Raw genomic sequence first — 17,264 nt, 5'->3', positions numbered from 1 at the left:
ACTAAGCTCCACCAATGCACCCACCACACAGCTCCACCAATGCACCGACTAAGCTCCACCAATGCACCGACTAAGCTCCACCGATGCACACACCACTCAGCAGCTCCACCAATGCACCCACTAAGCTCCACCGATGCACCCACCACACAGCTTCACCGATGCACCCACCACAGAGCTCCACCTACACAACTCCACCGATGCACCCACCACACAGCTCCACCGAGGCACCCACCACACAGCTCCACCGAGGCACCCACCACACAGCTCCACCGATGCACACACCACACAGCTCCACCGATGCACCCACCACACAGCTCCACCGATGCACCCACCACACAGCTCCACCGATGCACCCACCAGACAGCTCCACCGATGCAGCCACCACACAGTTCCACTGATGCAGCCACCACACAGCTCCACCGATGCAGCCACCACACAGCTCCACCGATGCAGCCACCACACAGCTCCACCGATGCAGCCACCACACAGCTCCACCGATGCAGCCACCACACAGCTCCACCGATGCAGCCATCACACAGCTCCACCGACACAGCTCCACCGATGCACCCACCACACAGCTCCACCAAGGCACCCACCACACAGGTCCACCAAGGCACCCACCACACAGCTCCACCGAGGCACCCACCACACAGCACCACCGAGGTAGTCACCACACAGCTCCACCGAGGCACCACCACACAGCACCACCGAGGTAGTCACCACACAGCTCCACCGAGGCACCCACCACACAGCTCCACCGAGGCACCCACCAGCCAGCTCCACCGAGGCACCCACCACACAGCTCCACGAGGCACCCACCACACAGCTCCACAGATGCACCCACCACACAGCTCCACCGATGCACCCACCACACAGCTCCACCGATGCACCCACCACACAGCTCCACCAATGCACCCACCACACAGCTCCACCGAGGCACCCACCATACAGCTCCACCGAGGCACCCACCACACAGCTCCACCGAGGCACCCACCACACAGCTCCACCGAGGCACCCACCACACAGCTCCACCGAGGCACCCACCACACAGCTCCACCGAGGCACCCACCACACAGCTCCACCGAGGCACCCACCACACAGCTCCACCGATGCACCCACCACACAGCTCCACAGAAGCACCTAATACACAGCTCCACCAAGGCACCCACCACACAGCTCCACCGATGCACCCACCACACAGCTCCTCCGATGCACCCACCACACAGCTCCACTGATGCACCCACCACACAGCTCCACCGAGGCACCCACCACACAGCTCCTCCGATGCACCCACCACACAGCTCCACCGAGGTAGTCACCACACAGCTCCACCGAGGCACCCACCACACAGCTCCACCGAGGCACCCACCACACAGCTCCACCGATGCACCCACCACACAGCTCCACCGATGCACCCACCACACAGCTCCACCGAGGCACCCACCACACAGCTCCACCGATGCACCCACCACACAGCTCCACCGAGGCACCCACCACACAGCTTCATCTACACAGCTCCACCGATGCACCTGTCAGACAGCTCCACCGATGCACCCACCAACGATGCACACAGCTCCACCGACACAGCTCCACCGATGCACCCACCACACAGCTCCTCTGATGCACCCACCACACAGCTCCACCGATGCACCCACCACACAGCTCCACCGATGCTCCAACTAAGCTCCACAAATGCACCCACCACACAGCTCCACCGATGCACCCACCAAGCTCCACCGATGCACCCACCACACAGCTTCAATGATGCACCCACCACAGAGCTCCACCAAGGCACCCACCACACAGCTCCACCGATGCACCCACCACACAGCTCCACCGATGCACCCACCACACAGCTCCACCAATGCACCCACAACACAGCTCCACCGATGCAGCCACCACACAGCTCCACCGATGCAGCCACCACACAGCTCCACCGATGCAGCCACCACACAGCTCCACCTATGCAGCCACCACACAGCTCCACCGATGCAGCCACCACACAGCTCCACGAAGGCACCCACCACACAGCTCCGCCAAGGCACCCACCACACAGCTCCACCGATGCACCCACCACACAGCTCCACCGATGCACCCACCACACAGCTCCACCGATGCACCCACCACACAGCTCCACCGATGCACCCACCACACAGCTCCACCGATGCACCCACCACATAGCTCCACCGATGCACCCACCACACAACTCCACTGATGCACCCACCACACAGCTCCACCGAAGCACCCACCACACAGCTCCACCGAAGAACCCACAACACAGCTCCACCGATGCACCCACCACAGCTCCACCGATGCACCCATCACACAGCTCCACCGATGCACCCACCACACAGCTCCACCGATGCACCCACCACACAGCTGCACCGAGGCACCCACCACATAGCTCCGCCGATGCACCCACCACACAGCTCCACCAATGCTCCAACTAAGCTCCACCAATGCACCCACCACCCAGCTCCGCCGATGCACCCACCACACAGCTCCGCCGACGCATCCACCACACAGCTCCACCGATGCACCCACCACACAGCTCCACCAATGCTCCAACTAAGCTCCACCAATGCACCCACCACACAGCTCCACCAATGCACCGACTAAGCTTCACCAATGCACCGACTAAGCTCCACCGATGCACACACCACTCAGCAGCTCCACCAATGCACCCACCACACAGCTTCACCGGTGCACCCACCACAGAGCTCCACCTACACAACTCCACCGATGCACCCACCACACAGCTCCACCGAGGCACCCACCACCCAGCTCCACCGAGGCACCCACCACACAGCTCCACCGAGGCACCCACCACACAGCTCCACCGATGCACACACCACACAGCTCCACCGATGCACCCACCACACAGCTCCACCGATGCACCCACCACACAGCTCCACCGATGCACCCACCAGACAGCTCCACCGATGCAGCCACCACACAGTTCCACTGATGCAGCCACCACACAGCTCCACCGATGCAGCCACCACACAGCTCCACAGATGCAGCCACCACACAGCTCCACCGATGCAGCCACCACACAGCTCCACCGATGCAGCCATCACACAGCTCCACCGACACAGCTCCACCGATGCACCCACCACACAGCTCCACCAAGGCACCCACCACACAGGTCCACCAAGGCACCCACCACACAGCTCCACCGATGCACCCACCACACAGCTCCACCGAAGCACCCACCACACAGCTCGACCGATGCACCCACCACACAGCTCCACCGATGTACCCACCACACAGCTCCACCGATGCACCCACCACACAGCTCCACCGATGCACCCACCACACAGCTCCACCGATGCACCCACCACACAGCTCCACCGAAGCACCCACCACACAGCTCCACCGAAGCACCCACAACACAGCTCCACCGAAGCACTCACAACACAGCTCCACCGATGCACCCACCACAGCTCCACCGATGCACCCACCACACAGCTCCACCGATGCACCCACCACACAGCTCCACCGATGCACCAACCACACAGCTGCACCGAGGCACCCACCACATAGCTCCGCCGATGCACCCACCACACAGCTCCACCAATGCTCCACCTAAGCTCCACCAATGCACCCACCACCCAGCTCCGCCGATGCACCCACCACACAGCTCCGCCGAGGCATCCACCACACAGCTCCGCCGATGCACCCACCACACAGCTCCACCAATGCTCCAACTAAGCTCCACCAATGCACCCACCACACAGCTCCACCAATGCACCAACTAATCTCCACCGATGCACACCACTCAGCGGAACCACAGCATCACTCAGCACCACCACAGCATCACTCAGCGCAACCACAGCATCACTCAGCGCAACCACAGCATCACTCAGCGCAACCACAGCATCACTCAGCGCAACCACAGCATCACTCAGCGCAACCACAGCATCACTGGTTCAAATATGTTCTTTCAATGTTTCAAGCTGTTTTCAAGCTTTCATGCTTTATCACAAATCACAAAAAGATGTTAATATTTCACTTCTGTTCTTGGATTTTCGTCACAATAAAAAACACTGAACATAATCTTCACAAAAGTTATTTACAAAAGTTTAAGCTATTGCCATTACAAATTAAATAAATTATTTAAGTATTAATTATTTTTAAAAATTAAAAGCCATTGTTATTTGTAATATCAATACATCTAAGTCACGTAAATACAAAACATGTTGCATTACAAATGCTATAGGTGTTTGCGAAGGTTATATCTATTGGCATTGTAAATGACAAAGCTAATAATTTAGCTATTTTAAAAAATAACATATAAATAAAATAAAATTCATTTATAAGACCAATAGCTCAAACTTTCCTAATGCGAGCCCTATTGCATTTCCAATGCTTGTTAGGTCCTATTCGCCCTTTCTGGCGAGTAGGAAGACAAACTAACTTTTGTCCTCTGTCTTTGAAAACGGAGCAAAAGTGACAAGATAACAAGATTTAAAGGCATTTTTATTGCTCACAAAGGGAATGAGCAATAAAGATGCTTTTAAATCTTAACTTGTCACTTTTGCTCCGTTTTCAGAGACGGAGGTCAAGTAGGTTGCAGTTGGGTCGAGGGGATTTTCCATGGTACTAGACCTGCAGGACTAGTACCATTTTTCGAGCCCTGTCTTGGTTTAGGAACTTTGGTTTTCCCTTTTTTTGGGCGAGCCCCCTGGATATAAAACGTCCACCCTACTTTATGCGGAGGGTTCTGAGTCACATGAGACAAGTTCCTGATCCGTGATGAAAGGGGAGTCTGTTAAATCAAGTGGAGTTAGCGGAGCAGCAAGTTTGGGTGGGAGCGATAGTCGCCTTTCAGTTAGTTCAATCTTACTTGTCATTACGCCAATGGCTCTCTGGAGCTTCCGGTCTATTGATGTCTGTTGAATAGAAGAGGCCGGCTGTACTGGGGCTACATTTGGGTTTCCCGCCCCAGCTCGCCTTCCCATCTTTGCAAAGGGGTCGATTTAGTGGCCACGTATAAGAGAGCAGGGGACCTTAAGTCACTAACCTTGATGATAATATGTCGGAATCCACCTCGAAGAACTGTTGTGCACCCCTTCGAGGGCTCAGGAGAGTGGCCCAGCCCAGCCTCGTCCGGCCTATGACGGGCGCAGACTGGCACACACGCGCGCGTCCCGCGCTGGCTTTACAGGCCCTCCTGGCGCTCTGCCATGACGCCCTCAACAGGTGCCACGCAAGTGCATCTGGGACCTGTGGTTCTGGCTTGGCTGTTCCCCTCACAGCTATACCAGGGCGTCGGAATGGCGAACAGGCAGGTCAATGCGCCGTTTCCCTCTCGGCTGTGGTTAGAGGAGGTGGGTGTTTGCAGCTGTTCCCCTCACGGCGTTGCTGCTTGCAGTTTGTGCGTCCTGCACTGTGGGAGGGCCGCGCTGGCTTTACAGGGCCTTGTTGGCGCCCTGCGATGATGCCTGCAACAGGCGCCACGCACGTCCTGCTGGGACTTGTAGTTCTGGCTTGGTCGTTCCCCTCACGGCGGTACCAGGGCGGTGGAATGGCGAAGAGGCAGGTCAATGTACTGTTTCCCTCACAGCTGTGGTCAGAGGAGGTGGGTGTTGGCAGCCGTTACCCTCAGGGCGTTGCTGCTTGCAGTTTGCGCGTCCCGCACTGGCTTTACAGGGCCTCCTGGCGCCCTGGGATGAAGTCCTTAACAGGCACCACGCAAGTCCTGCTGGGACCTGTAGTTCTGGCTTGGCCGTTCCCCTCACGGAGGTACCAGGGCGGCGGAATGGCGAAGAGGCAGGTCAATGCGCCGTTTCCCTCACGGCTGTGGTCAAAGGAGGTGGGTGTTGGCAGCCATTCCTAATATGCCGCACCCCTAAAGCCCTGCGTTTTTAAAATACTTTTTAAAACCAATGCACACCGACAGCTACATATGGTGCGGAGGTTTGGGGCATTGCCAAATGACATCATATTTAGCTTAAGGAGAATAGGTTTTGTTGCAAGCCTTTGGGCACCCCAATCTCTTCTTCTCTATTTGTGAGCCTTAGTGAACTTAAGCTCCACTATATATCGAAGATTTTATCAGAGTGCGCCCTGCTCTATTTTGATTAAGCATATTGAAAAAAAAATGCAGCGTCCCCCACCAGAGATATTAAAGTTGACTGTCTTAATTGCGAGAAAGGCATGAAATTCCCATGGTTAGCGGAGGTAAGATCCAATTCACGCAAGATTAGTTATGGAAATGTTTTTGATAACCCGGCTGATCTAAATACTGTAAATAAAAGAGTTGCGGGCGGCCCTGTATGGGTGCTATTACAAAGAAGACTGGCCACACAGTCCAGCAAATCTAGCATAGTTATGTACTTGAATATTGAGAACCATCAACACTTACCCAGCTATCTGACTAAACTAATGGGTCGATGGGAGGGTGGCCTCCTGTTCCTCCTAAATGCTGGCACTGTGAACTATCTATTATGCTTCCCTCCGGGGTTTCAAGCAAATCTTTATTTTATTCCTTGTCCATGTATTGGGCATTCAGGCAAAACCCTATTATATATTTGTTTTGCAAGTTCAGTGAACAATATACTAAATTATTCCTTCTCCCTTTAAAAAAAAAAAAAGATCATATGTCGATTTTAGAGATGCCTACAAAACTCTCCTCTTACTGGGTGACGATGAGCTAATAACCTGTGTGGGCACATGTCTGAAAATTGCAGTTAAAGACTGCATCTCAATGAACTCTGACTAACTGCACTTTTATTTTTTAGTTTGTATTTTAATGAAGAATCGTGCTTGCTTTTAACAATTTTAACAATTTTATGATTATGTATGTATTTATTTATTGCATGTGCATGCCTCTTTTATGGAGATGTATTTTATCTGACTAAAGATAATTGAATTGAATTGAAAATGCCAGCAAAATTTGAAAACTCCAATAAGAGAAACTAGACATATGCAAATTCAACGATTTATGTAGAGATAGCGCTGAGAAGCACAAAATACCAATGATAAGCAAAGGCGTGGTAGAACATAACGTTGGCGCAATTTGATGCTGACTGCAATGAGTTAAGGTCCAAATACACTATTCAGGTTCCTGGTCAAAGATTTTACGTCTGACTTTACTTTAAGTTCCAGACCACCACAGGCGTACACTGCTAACGCCCCCAGCACCTCAAGGGAGACACCTAGAAACTCAAAGGGTGTCAGGTAAAGGCTGCGACCGGATGAAATCCAGGTCCATTTGTCACTGCTGAGCTGGGCAGTTGCAACCAAAGGTCTCATGTAACAACGTGTTGTGTCCCTGTAGCTGTTACTTAAGGACAGCCTTATGATCCATACAGAAAGAAGAGCAAGCCCGCATAACTCCTACAGCAAACTCAGTTCTCTTCTAATGTTCCACAGGTCATAGAGTATACTGAAGTGGGTACTAGGATATGCCACATATACGTCTGGCATGAGCTAGTAGGTGGGAATGATCCATGGGGATATCCTTACCAGTGGGGAAAAGGTTCCTGGGAGTAACCCTGTACACTTTAGGCATTTTCAAGGTGGCCAAATTCTTCAGTCACAGTAAACTTGGGCTCTGAGGGTTAGGCGTGTGTGTGGGCAGTATATTATGGTAATTCTAGTGTCCTCACATCTTACACTAAAATTCATTTTTATGCAGTCCTTGTACCCCCAACAAACTCTTAGACAGAATTTTGGTAACTAGGCAGGAGGTACACACAAATTGTTTTGCCATTCTGTGTCTCTCCTATGAAGTGTGACCAAATGTCATATGAAAAACCTCAGCAGAGCTGTCAAGCAGGACTTGACACACCAACAGGATCTAACACTGTGACGTCATCAAGCTTCCTACTATGATGCAGACCCATCTAGCTGAAGGGACATAAGAAGGATACAGGACTGGGCGTTAGCTACATCTGCTAGGAACAGGGTGATCCAAATTAATCAAGTCCTGGGGCCCAGTACTCAGGCCATCTTATCAATGGCACAACAATACATCCCCTCAACCAAGGCCTTGTGTTCTAACCTCCTGTGAGAAAATTCACACCACATTTATGCCCATTAAAATTCGAATACGTTTTTTGCAGAACAGATAGCAATATTCAGACTTAGCTTCTAGAGACTTATGGCAAGTAAAATATTTATTATAAATGCAACTTCACCAGTGAATTAGGCTTCTACTAAATGTTTCAAAAAGTCCCCAAAATGCGAGTGGTGTTTTGTAGGCAGAGAAAACAATTCTTACACTTAATATTGTACCCTAAGGTTTCCTATGAAATAGCTAACCTTGATTTAGTGAAAATGCCCCTTAAGAGTCTTTTCACTGTAAAGACATGTTTAAAATGAAACCTTTACATGTTGTACTTTTAAATACCATGCACCCTGCCCTGGTGGGCAGTAATGCTTACTTAGGGTGATCCATTAATATTTAAAAAGATAGTTTAGGCCTGTCAAAAAGTTTTTTTTGACAGGTCGAATTTGCAGTTAAAATCTGTGTAGCCAGGCCACTGGTGTGCACCTGCAGTCATGTTTACATTTTCACTGGAGTTAGTTGCACAATGGATGATGCAGTCTACTTGTGACATTTGAATACGGCTTTTGGATACACCTTGGTACCGTATACTAGGGTCTTAAAGGTTAGTAAAATAAGCCACGTAGGTGTATAACGATTTAAACATGTTAAAAGGAATTAAAAAGCACCTTACCTCTGGTTAGCAGGAGCAAAGTGCACAGAGTTCTATAGCCAGCAAAATTTGGTTCAGGAAAAAGGACAAATAAATCTGGGCAGAGCTGCAGAAAGGGCACATTTCTAATAACATATTCGCTAGAGAAACAATTATGTGATTGTTTTCCACACTCCTATTGTGTAGAACCAGATGCTGTTACAAATATATGAAACACACATTCTTATAACCAATTGCTTGCTGTCATTGTTTTATTTATGTTTTATACACAACTGTGTTTATTACAGATGTAAGAAAGCAATTGTTTTCCCAAACTGCTCTTTTAATGTAACTAATTCCTTATTTGGTATGTTCTAATATCAGACTCTGTATCTCTTTGACAGAATCGGTTAAGGGCAGCTTCTGTGAAGAAGGAAACGATGATGTATATCTTGTACATACTGATCCTCCTCAGGCATCCCGGACGGTCAAGGAACGAATGGTGCATTTACAACCCAGAGAAACCAGAAAGAGATGGAAATCGCTTGACCAAAAGATACTCAATGAATCTACTTACAGTGAAAGAGATGTCTGCAAAGCCACAAACTATAGCAAACAGCTGATAACTGAGCGAGAGGAAATCAGCTATACATGTACTGAAAATACGAAAAGGTTTAGTAAAAACTTGGCTCTTAACAATAATCAAACTCTCCACACCAGGGAGGAAAGCTTTAGTTGCCAAGAAAGTAGTAAGACATTTCAACAGTCCAGTACCCCTACTAGGAATCCATGGATGCAAGCAGAAATCAAACGCTACACATGCAGTCACTGTGGTAAAAGTTTCAGCCAGATCATAAATCTTACCATTCACCAAAGAATACACACAGGTGAAAAGCCATACACATGCAATGAATGTGGGAAGTGTTTCAGTCACAACTCAAATCTTACCATACATCAGAGAATACACACAGGGGAAAAACCATATACTTGTGGAGAATGTGGTAAAAGTTTTAGGCACAACTCAAATCTTACAATCCACCAGAGAATACATACAGGAGAAAAACCATATGCATGCACTGAATGTGGAAAATTCTTCCGTCACAACTCAAATCTCACCACACATCAGAGAATACACATGGGAGAAAAACATGCTTCTACTATAGGAAATGAATTTGGCATTATTCAAGTTTTACCAAATCTAAGACTTTATTCACAAGACAACCACGTATATAAAGGACAAAGGGGAATTTCTTCAGTTTCAAATTCAGGCTTACCACATAAGCGAGTGTACACATGGGAGAAAAACCACATGCAAGTGCCTGATCTGGAAAATTCTTCTGTCAGAAACAGGAGCCACATGTGGGAAGTGCTTCAATGATAATTCAGGCCTGACCAAATGCCGGAGAATTTGATCAAATATAGTTCTTTCAAATGTACAACAGAACACAGCGACAAACCCAGTGTAAACTTTGTAGGTCTTGTCAGCACTAAAATGACTCTGGCACATGTACATGATTCAGTTGGAGAAATTGAAAAAGTCTTGAGCGCATGTTGGTATTGAATGTACTGGTCTGTAGGTGCTTACTTGCAGGCAGGGTGCACTGTTGTACCTCTGCAGCTAGTCAGCAGGGTACTTGCATTTCAAATGTTCGGTTTTGGATAAGACCTTAAGAGAGACTGTAGGTCCATTCAGGTAATGGTTGATGTGTTCGAGAACTGCTCACCAATGTTACAGGGCTCCCATGATAATTTGTTTGAGCAAGGGAAGATGTACATAGTGTGCAGTTTCATATAACCATATAAAAGTCTAGTCTTTTTCTCCTTGTGACTTACTTTGTCCCTCTCCTCCCTCCACATAGCTATGATGTGTGCCAACAGCTCATTTAACTTCACATTTTAATATTCCTATGTCCAGTGAAGGTGTGCAGAGCCTGCTTAATATGCATTGTCTGAGTGATAGTGTGAAAGGAATTTAAAGAGAATAGTGGGGAGAGTGAAGAGGTTAGTTGAGGGCATAGCAGAGGGTTTCATCTTCTGCAAACAATTACAAATCCTATTGCTGATATGTTTTTACTGCTATAGTAATATGGAGGACAGCATGTCATGAACAGGTTGTTGCGCTATGGTTTGAACTACAGATTAAATATCCTTGTGCTCAAGACTTTGCAGATCTTCAGCTTATGCCATGCATTCCCTAATACCAATTCCAAAACGTTTAAGCCTGGACCCTAAAGACTGTTCCTTACAATCTGGTGTTCATGAAGTTTTCTATAGCATGTTAGAATCTCAACCTGATCTGAGATTGCAGCTAGGCTTAATGTGGTGACATTTGCTATTCAAATACAAATCCAGGTTGGTAGATGCTGGCTGAATGAACCTGATACTGAAACTGGGTGCTCTTCAGCTCAGCCAGAATCTCAATAGCACACGTACAATGCATATGCAAAAGCAAATCATCAGGCTAAGCATTCTCCTACATCACTACTAAAGCATGATACAACCTCCCACACCACATTAAAGTCTCCACCTCTCGTGTTCTGCAAGAAACTGAAGACCTGGCTCTTTGATTAAGTTCCCCTGAGGCTAGCCTTACACAACTGACAAACTGCCAGAACACCCACACAGGAGATCCCACAATAATAATATGCACATAGCGTAACATATTGTATATGCACCTAGTAGATACAGAAGCATGGTCATGGGAGTTTAGAGGAAAGCAAAGGTGGTCAAAATAATTTTGATTGTATGCAGATCGAGGCTCAGGGTGTGCAGGCCATTCTTATAAGTGTGTACAGCATGACTGAGAGTGAGCAGTGTATGAGTGAGGCAGCACTGAGTGACTGTGGATCATTGTGTGAAGGGCATTTGTCAACAAATCGTGGCAGGGCCAAAGATAATTTTCAGTACCTTTATAATTCAAGCTCTCTAAAATTGGCACTGGACTACAACAATAACTAGGCAAGGAGCGTAGTGGGCCATCACTGACATGGCAATACTGATTCCAAATCACAAGAGTAGTTGCTTTGATGTCTAACTTGATCACAAAAAAAATCATGTGTCTGTGGCAAGGGACTGTAAAACAGCATTAAGCATGATACCTCTAAAGCTGACATTTCACACACTTCCACTACTTATATCATCTAGTACACATTCTATCTGCTAAAGAACACATTTGATTATACAATATACCCATCAACTGAATGCAACCGATCCTCCAAACTCTACAGCAGGGTATCTTACCAAACCATGACCAGCCTACTACTGTGCTATGCTGATACCATCACACTAACCAAAAGCAAATTCAGGACACTTTCTTACGTCATCTTATGCTCTTGGATTCACTTAGTAGTCGTCAATATTTCCCCAAGACTAACCTAACTAGAACTAGCAGGAAACCACATCTTCATTTCAAACCTACCAGTTATCAGCAATACCCTTGTAAACCAGTTGTAAGCCCTCATTTCTTGAAAGTGCTCAAACAAATCGGGCATGTGTACAAGTTATTGACTTAAAATGTGCTTCCTACATGTACGCAATGACATACTAACCTTGTCCTATGATAGCCTGTTCACTGTGCAAATGTTCTTTGTCAGTGCCATATGATTTGGTTGATCACCTTATATGTTTACCTCTTTAATTCCTAGCTTATTAGAGAAGATTTGAAACTGCTTACTCCTGCTTGCAATTCAAAAACAACTGGTAAAACCTCGGTATCTTATGGAATACTACTTGTAAAAGGTGTTCTGAAAGTAGACCTAGTGCATTATGCTTCTTTGACTTAGGACGTCCTAATACCTTTTATGGAATGTCAATAATAAGCTTAGGGTCCAGGCACAAAAATGATTTGTTCCCTGAGGAATGTCCTTGATGGTGTCACTGTGACATAAGGTGCCCTCAACTTTTGCTTCTTCTTGTGCAAGCAACAGTGAAACTTCCAGCTTCATTTTCATATTTCAAGACTAGATGCTAAACTGTCCTGGCCCTTGGGCATTATTCAGCGTAGTATCTCCTAATAGTATAAATGTAGCCAATGATTTCCAATGACAGTTTTAGGTTTAACTTTGTTTTATTGGCATTTGCTTCAAAAGGAGTACAAACATTTCCAATGAGGACATACAAACTGTTCGTTCATATCAAATCGGAGATAAGCCCCCTCTTGTGGGTCAGAATCTATGAGCCACATAACGGCCTCGAAAGTCCCCTCCCGGTGCTGACACACTAACTGATGTATGAACAGCCAAACAGTGAGGAATGTTGCTATATTATCTTTTTGAGGAGTAAAAGAAACCCCCTCCCTTGCCCCCGCCAGTCCCCAAAGCCCTCCCCCACCTCGAACTGGCGTGCCTTCCTAGTGTACCAAGATGTGTTATGGTGACAGGCAAAGTCCTGTGTGAATCTCTGTATATTATGGTGTAGGGGCCAAGCTTGTGAGCCTGAGGAGGCGAAGATATTTAGGGCATGTGATCTCATTCATTGCCAGCGATAATAAAGCAAGCAGTGGCTGCCAGGCATCAGTGAAGCTGGCCATAGTGTTGGAAAGAGAGGCTGTATAAGCTCCATTCCTAGGACATACTATAGCTTATGTAGCCACCCCAGTCGAGTAGGTCTCATAGGTGAGCCCCAATGTGATAGTATGTACTGCGTGGCAGCTCCTAAAGCTATCCCCATCAATCTGCCACACCTGGACTTGAGTGGGTATGTTATGGGGTTGGGCGGACCCAAAATCACGTAAGCAGGGAAACGCGGAATCTCAGTATCAAATTGGCAATCAATATCATCAAGACCCTCTTTCCAGTAATTCTTAAGCTCTCTGCATTCCCACAAAATATATACCAGGATGCCATCCTTCCCACAACCACGCTAGCACAGCAGACTACGTGCTGGATTCCCCCTATGCCGGCGGGCCGGGGTCAGATGCCAATACTTGGCCACTTTAACTGCTGCTTCCATGCTAGCCGTGTTACGCGCTGTGGGATTCGCTCAATAATAGATGTCCGCCCACTCTTTGTTCGTTAAATGTCTCCCCAGTTCCCTCTCCCACCTTCTCTGGCCTGCAGTTGGCTCCACGGGGGCCCCCTCTCTAAGCATGTCGTAGATGTCAGTTATCATGGCTTTGTCCGTGTTTTTGAGGTATAGCCACTTCTCAAACTTGGTTAGCTTTCTAGCTACTTTAAGGCGAACAGCAGGGTGGAGGAGTCAGTGTTTGAGCTGCAAATAGCGAAAGCGCTTTGTGTCCTGAAGTCTATAATCGCTCTTGAGGTCGTGAGAGGGGATGACGCCCTCAAGGTTAAAGAAATGGCCTGCCGACCGGCAATCAGATGCCCTCCAGACAGAAAAAGCCCTAGCATCCACCCCAGGGGAAAACTCTTTATTATCAAAAAGCGGGGTCATGGGAGAAGGGAATGTCGTCAAACTCCGTCTTACCACCATCCAGTCCCATGCTTGCAGCATAGTCTTTGTAACAGGGGAGACCAGGAGACAGGGGGGCCTGTGAGACCGATTAAGAAAGGGGACCTTCCAGAGATCCATTTGAGCTATTGACCTATCTTGGAAAAGCCAGCTTTTCTTAGATTCTGGACATTTACATTCCACCAGATATCTCAGTTGCGCCGCGCGGAAATACTCTAAAACATTAGGAATGCCCAATCCCCCTTTGTCAGGCTTCAGGTATCCCAGATTCTTGTGTAGCTGGGGTCCCCTCCCCCATATAAATTGATTCATAGCTCTCTGCAAAGCTTGTAGTGTGCCCGGGGGTGGCCAGACTGGAATCAGGGGAGCAACATCTTGACCTCTGCTACCCTGCCGAGCAGAGAGAGTGAGTGACGTTTCTAATCGTTCAGGTCTTTGGTAGAGCGCTTTAAAAATTTAGAGTAGTTAGGATGAACCATGTGAGACACCGACGCTGCGAGCTCTATGCCCAAGTACGGGATAGAAGATTAAATGGGTATGCCCACATATTGTCTAGTAACAGGTGAGGGAACTAAACCCTCCTCCTGAAACCATAAGACTGAGGACTTCCCAATATTAACTTGTAGGCCCGAAACATGTCCAAAGTCCTCTAGTTCCTGCAAAAAGGCAGGGACCGAGCGTGCTGGCGTTCTAGGGAGGCGATGATATCATCGGCGTATAGACTAATGGTGTGCTGTTCTCCTCCAAATGGGATGCCCTTTATGTCTGGATTGTCCCTAATCCTCTTCGCCAGCGGTTCTACATACAGGGCAAAGAGAAGGGGGACAACGGGCACCCCTGCCTGGTTCCCAGTTGTATCTCAAAAAGTGTGGAAGTTACCCCATTCACCCTAAGCAATGCCTTGGGGTTGGTGTAGCAGCTCTGGATCCACGCCTGGAACCTGTCCAAAAAGCCAAAATGTATTAGGGTTCTGTCCAAGAAGCGGCAATCCACCCGATAGAACGCCTTCTCGGCGTTCACCGATAAGAGAAAAGCGTCCATTTTAGTGCGATGAGCTTTATCTATAAGATGAAATATAGGTTTTGCGTGTCGCTACATTGGCCGGCCTGTATATAACCAGACTGATCTGGATCAATTATGCCTGGCATAAACGACCCAGGCGCACCGCCAATATCCCCGTGAACAGTTTTAGATCGACATTACGCAATGAAATGGGCCGGTAGGAGCTGCACTTTGACGCGTCCTTACCCGATTTGCGTAGTACCACTATTGAGGCCAATAGCTTCTCCGGGGGGGTCGTACTGGGGCCCATGAAGGAATTGAAAAGTCTGGTAAGTATAGGAGGTAAGACGACGCAGAACCTCTTATAAAACCCAACAGAAAATCCATCCGGCCCCTGGCCTTCAGGAGCTTAAGGCGGGAAATGACTCCTACCACTTCCTCGATGCGTATGGGATCATCAAGCGCTTTGCCATTTAACTGATTTAGTGCTGTGTGTGTGCCTGTCGAAGGTAGGCATCTATCTGAGGGGTGGACGATGACTCTCCTTCGTAAAGAGCTGCGTAAAAGTCCTGAATAGCCTGTGCTATTACCATGTCATCTGTGATCTGGCCTCCCTCCGAGTCGGTGATCTCCTTAACCTTGCCCTGTTTTGTCTTCACCCTCAACCTGCGGGCCAACATCCAGCCTGTTTTATCCCCTCCGACATAATAAGAATGCTTTAGACGAAGAGCCGCATATTTTGCTCTGTCAAGGTTGAGCCCCGCCAGCAGGGCTCGCACATTCTTCCATTGTCGCCAAATCCGGGGTGCTCCTGTTTGGCTGTGGGCTCTCTCCAGCTTAAGCACTTGGGCCGTGAGTTCTTCCCTCTTAGCTTTGAGCTCTCTATTTTCTGCCGCTGACAAAGCAATCAGTTCCCCCCTCACAATTGCCTTGAGTGCCCCCCAAAGTGTAGCTACGGAAGTGTCTGGGGTGTCATTAATCTCCAGGTAGTCCTTGATATACTGCCAGTTTGTAAAGCATGGCCTCTTGCAGTCCCCAGTTCCCTGCAGGCCGGGTTATGCAAGGGACCCCCACTTTGACCACCACCGCATCATGGTCTGACAAGGCCGCCGCCGTAATGTAAATATCCTTAACCGTCTCTTGGATCTCTACGGAGCCCAAAAAGTGGTCTAATCTTGCGTCGGTGTGATGTACGTGCAAGTAATAAGAAAATTGGGAGCCCCGAGGGTGAGACACTCGCCATAGATCAATCAAGCCCATCTCTTCCAGCCACTTCCTACCTTCTCTCGAGACCTCCCTCGCCTGGGATTGTCAGCTGCCAGATATGTCCGCTACTGTGTCCATGACTAAGTTCAGGTCACCTCCCATGAAAGTTAAACGGTCTTGTGGTTCTAAGACTTTGAAAATGGCTGTTCTAAGCCTGTGTTCGGAGAGTATATCGTTCTAATCGTTATATCGAGGCCTTTATTCCAAAAACGGTACACCAGTTGCCGTCCCTCTTTTCCGCTACTTTATCTCCCACCGACCCTCGAAAATTCCTCGCTACCAGGATTGCCACCCCTGCCCTCTTGTCAGTCGTAGAGGAGAGATATTGATAAGGGAACACCCTGGACTTCAACCTATGCCAGTTATGTGCTAGCAAGTGCATCTCCTGCAGAAGGCAGATGTCCACCCCATGTTCTCTAAGTAAGATAGAATGGCACGCCTCTTGTTGGGGCTATTGAGGCCTTTAACATTAAATGTGAGGATAGTTAGCTCAGTGTCCTGCATATTTGGGCAGTTGAGCAGAAAGCTCACAAGCCTGCGTTGCTAGCTGGTGAAATAAACCCCGGGCCCCACCCGCATAAGTGAGATTCCTGAAACCACAACTAAGAAGATACAAACGCCCCATCTGAGCACACCATTTCCAACCCCAGCCCCAACTCCCAAAACAATCCCCCTTATGTGGTGAAGTAAGACAGTCCGGGGCATCCTGTGGCATGGGCAATGTAGCCAAACCCTCTGCCCCAGCCCCATCCTCATAGGAATACGCGCAGGGCCCAAGGACCCTCACAAGTCTTCTGGAGGGGATGTGTCTGTAGTGACTGCTTCCATTGCCGCTCTTCGTTCCTGGGCTAACACCTCCAGGTCGGGCACTCGGGCAGCCCCCCAGAGCGTCCTCTCCCGACCGACCATCTGCCAACACACCGGGGACTGGCAACGATC

At 48.7% G+C, this 17,264-nt stretch overlaps 1 protein-coding gene across 1 annotated transcript in view; it reads left to right on the top strand.

Annotated features, from left to right (window-relative positions):
* Positions 1 to 12,015, top strand: part of LOC147716872 (uncharacterized) — a 161,415-nt gene extending 149,400 nt beyond the window's left edge. Inside the window, exon 4 of the mRNA XM_086923776.1 lies at positions 9,053 to 12,015. Coding sequence (XP_086779902.1) covers positions 9,053 to 10,026 — 974 coding nt within the window. The 3' untranslated portion in view covers positions 10,027 to 12,015. The remainder of the gene's footprint in view (positions 1 to 9,052) is intronic.
* The last annotated feature ends 5,249 nt before the right edge of the window (positions 12,016 to 17,264 follow it).

The sequence above is a fragment of the Lissotriton vulgaris genome, chromosome 5 (genome assembly GCF_964263255.1).
Source record: "Lissotriton vulgaris chromosome 5, aLisVul1.2, whole genome shotgun sequence".
Classification (NCBI taxonomy): domain Eukaryota; kingdom Metazoa; phylum Chordata; class Amphibia; order Caudata; family Salamandridae; genus Lissotriton; species Lissotriton vulgaris.
Note: the sequence above shows the minus strand (reverse complement) of the source record. Positions and strands in the feature narration are given on the sequence as shown.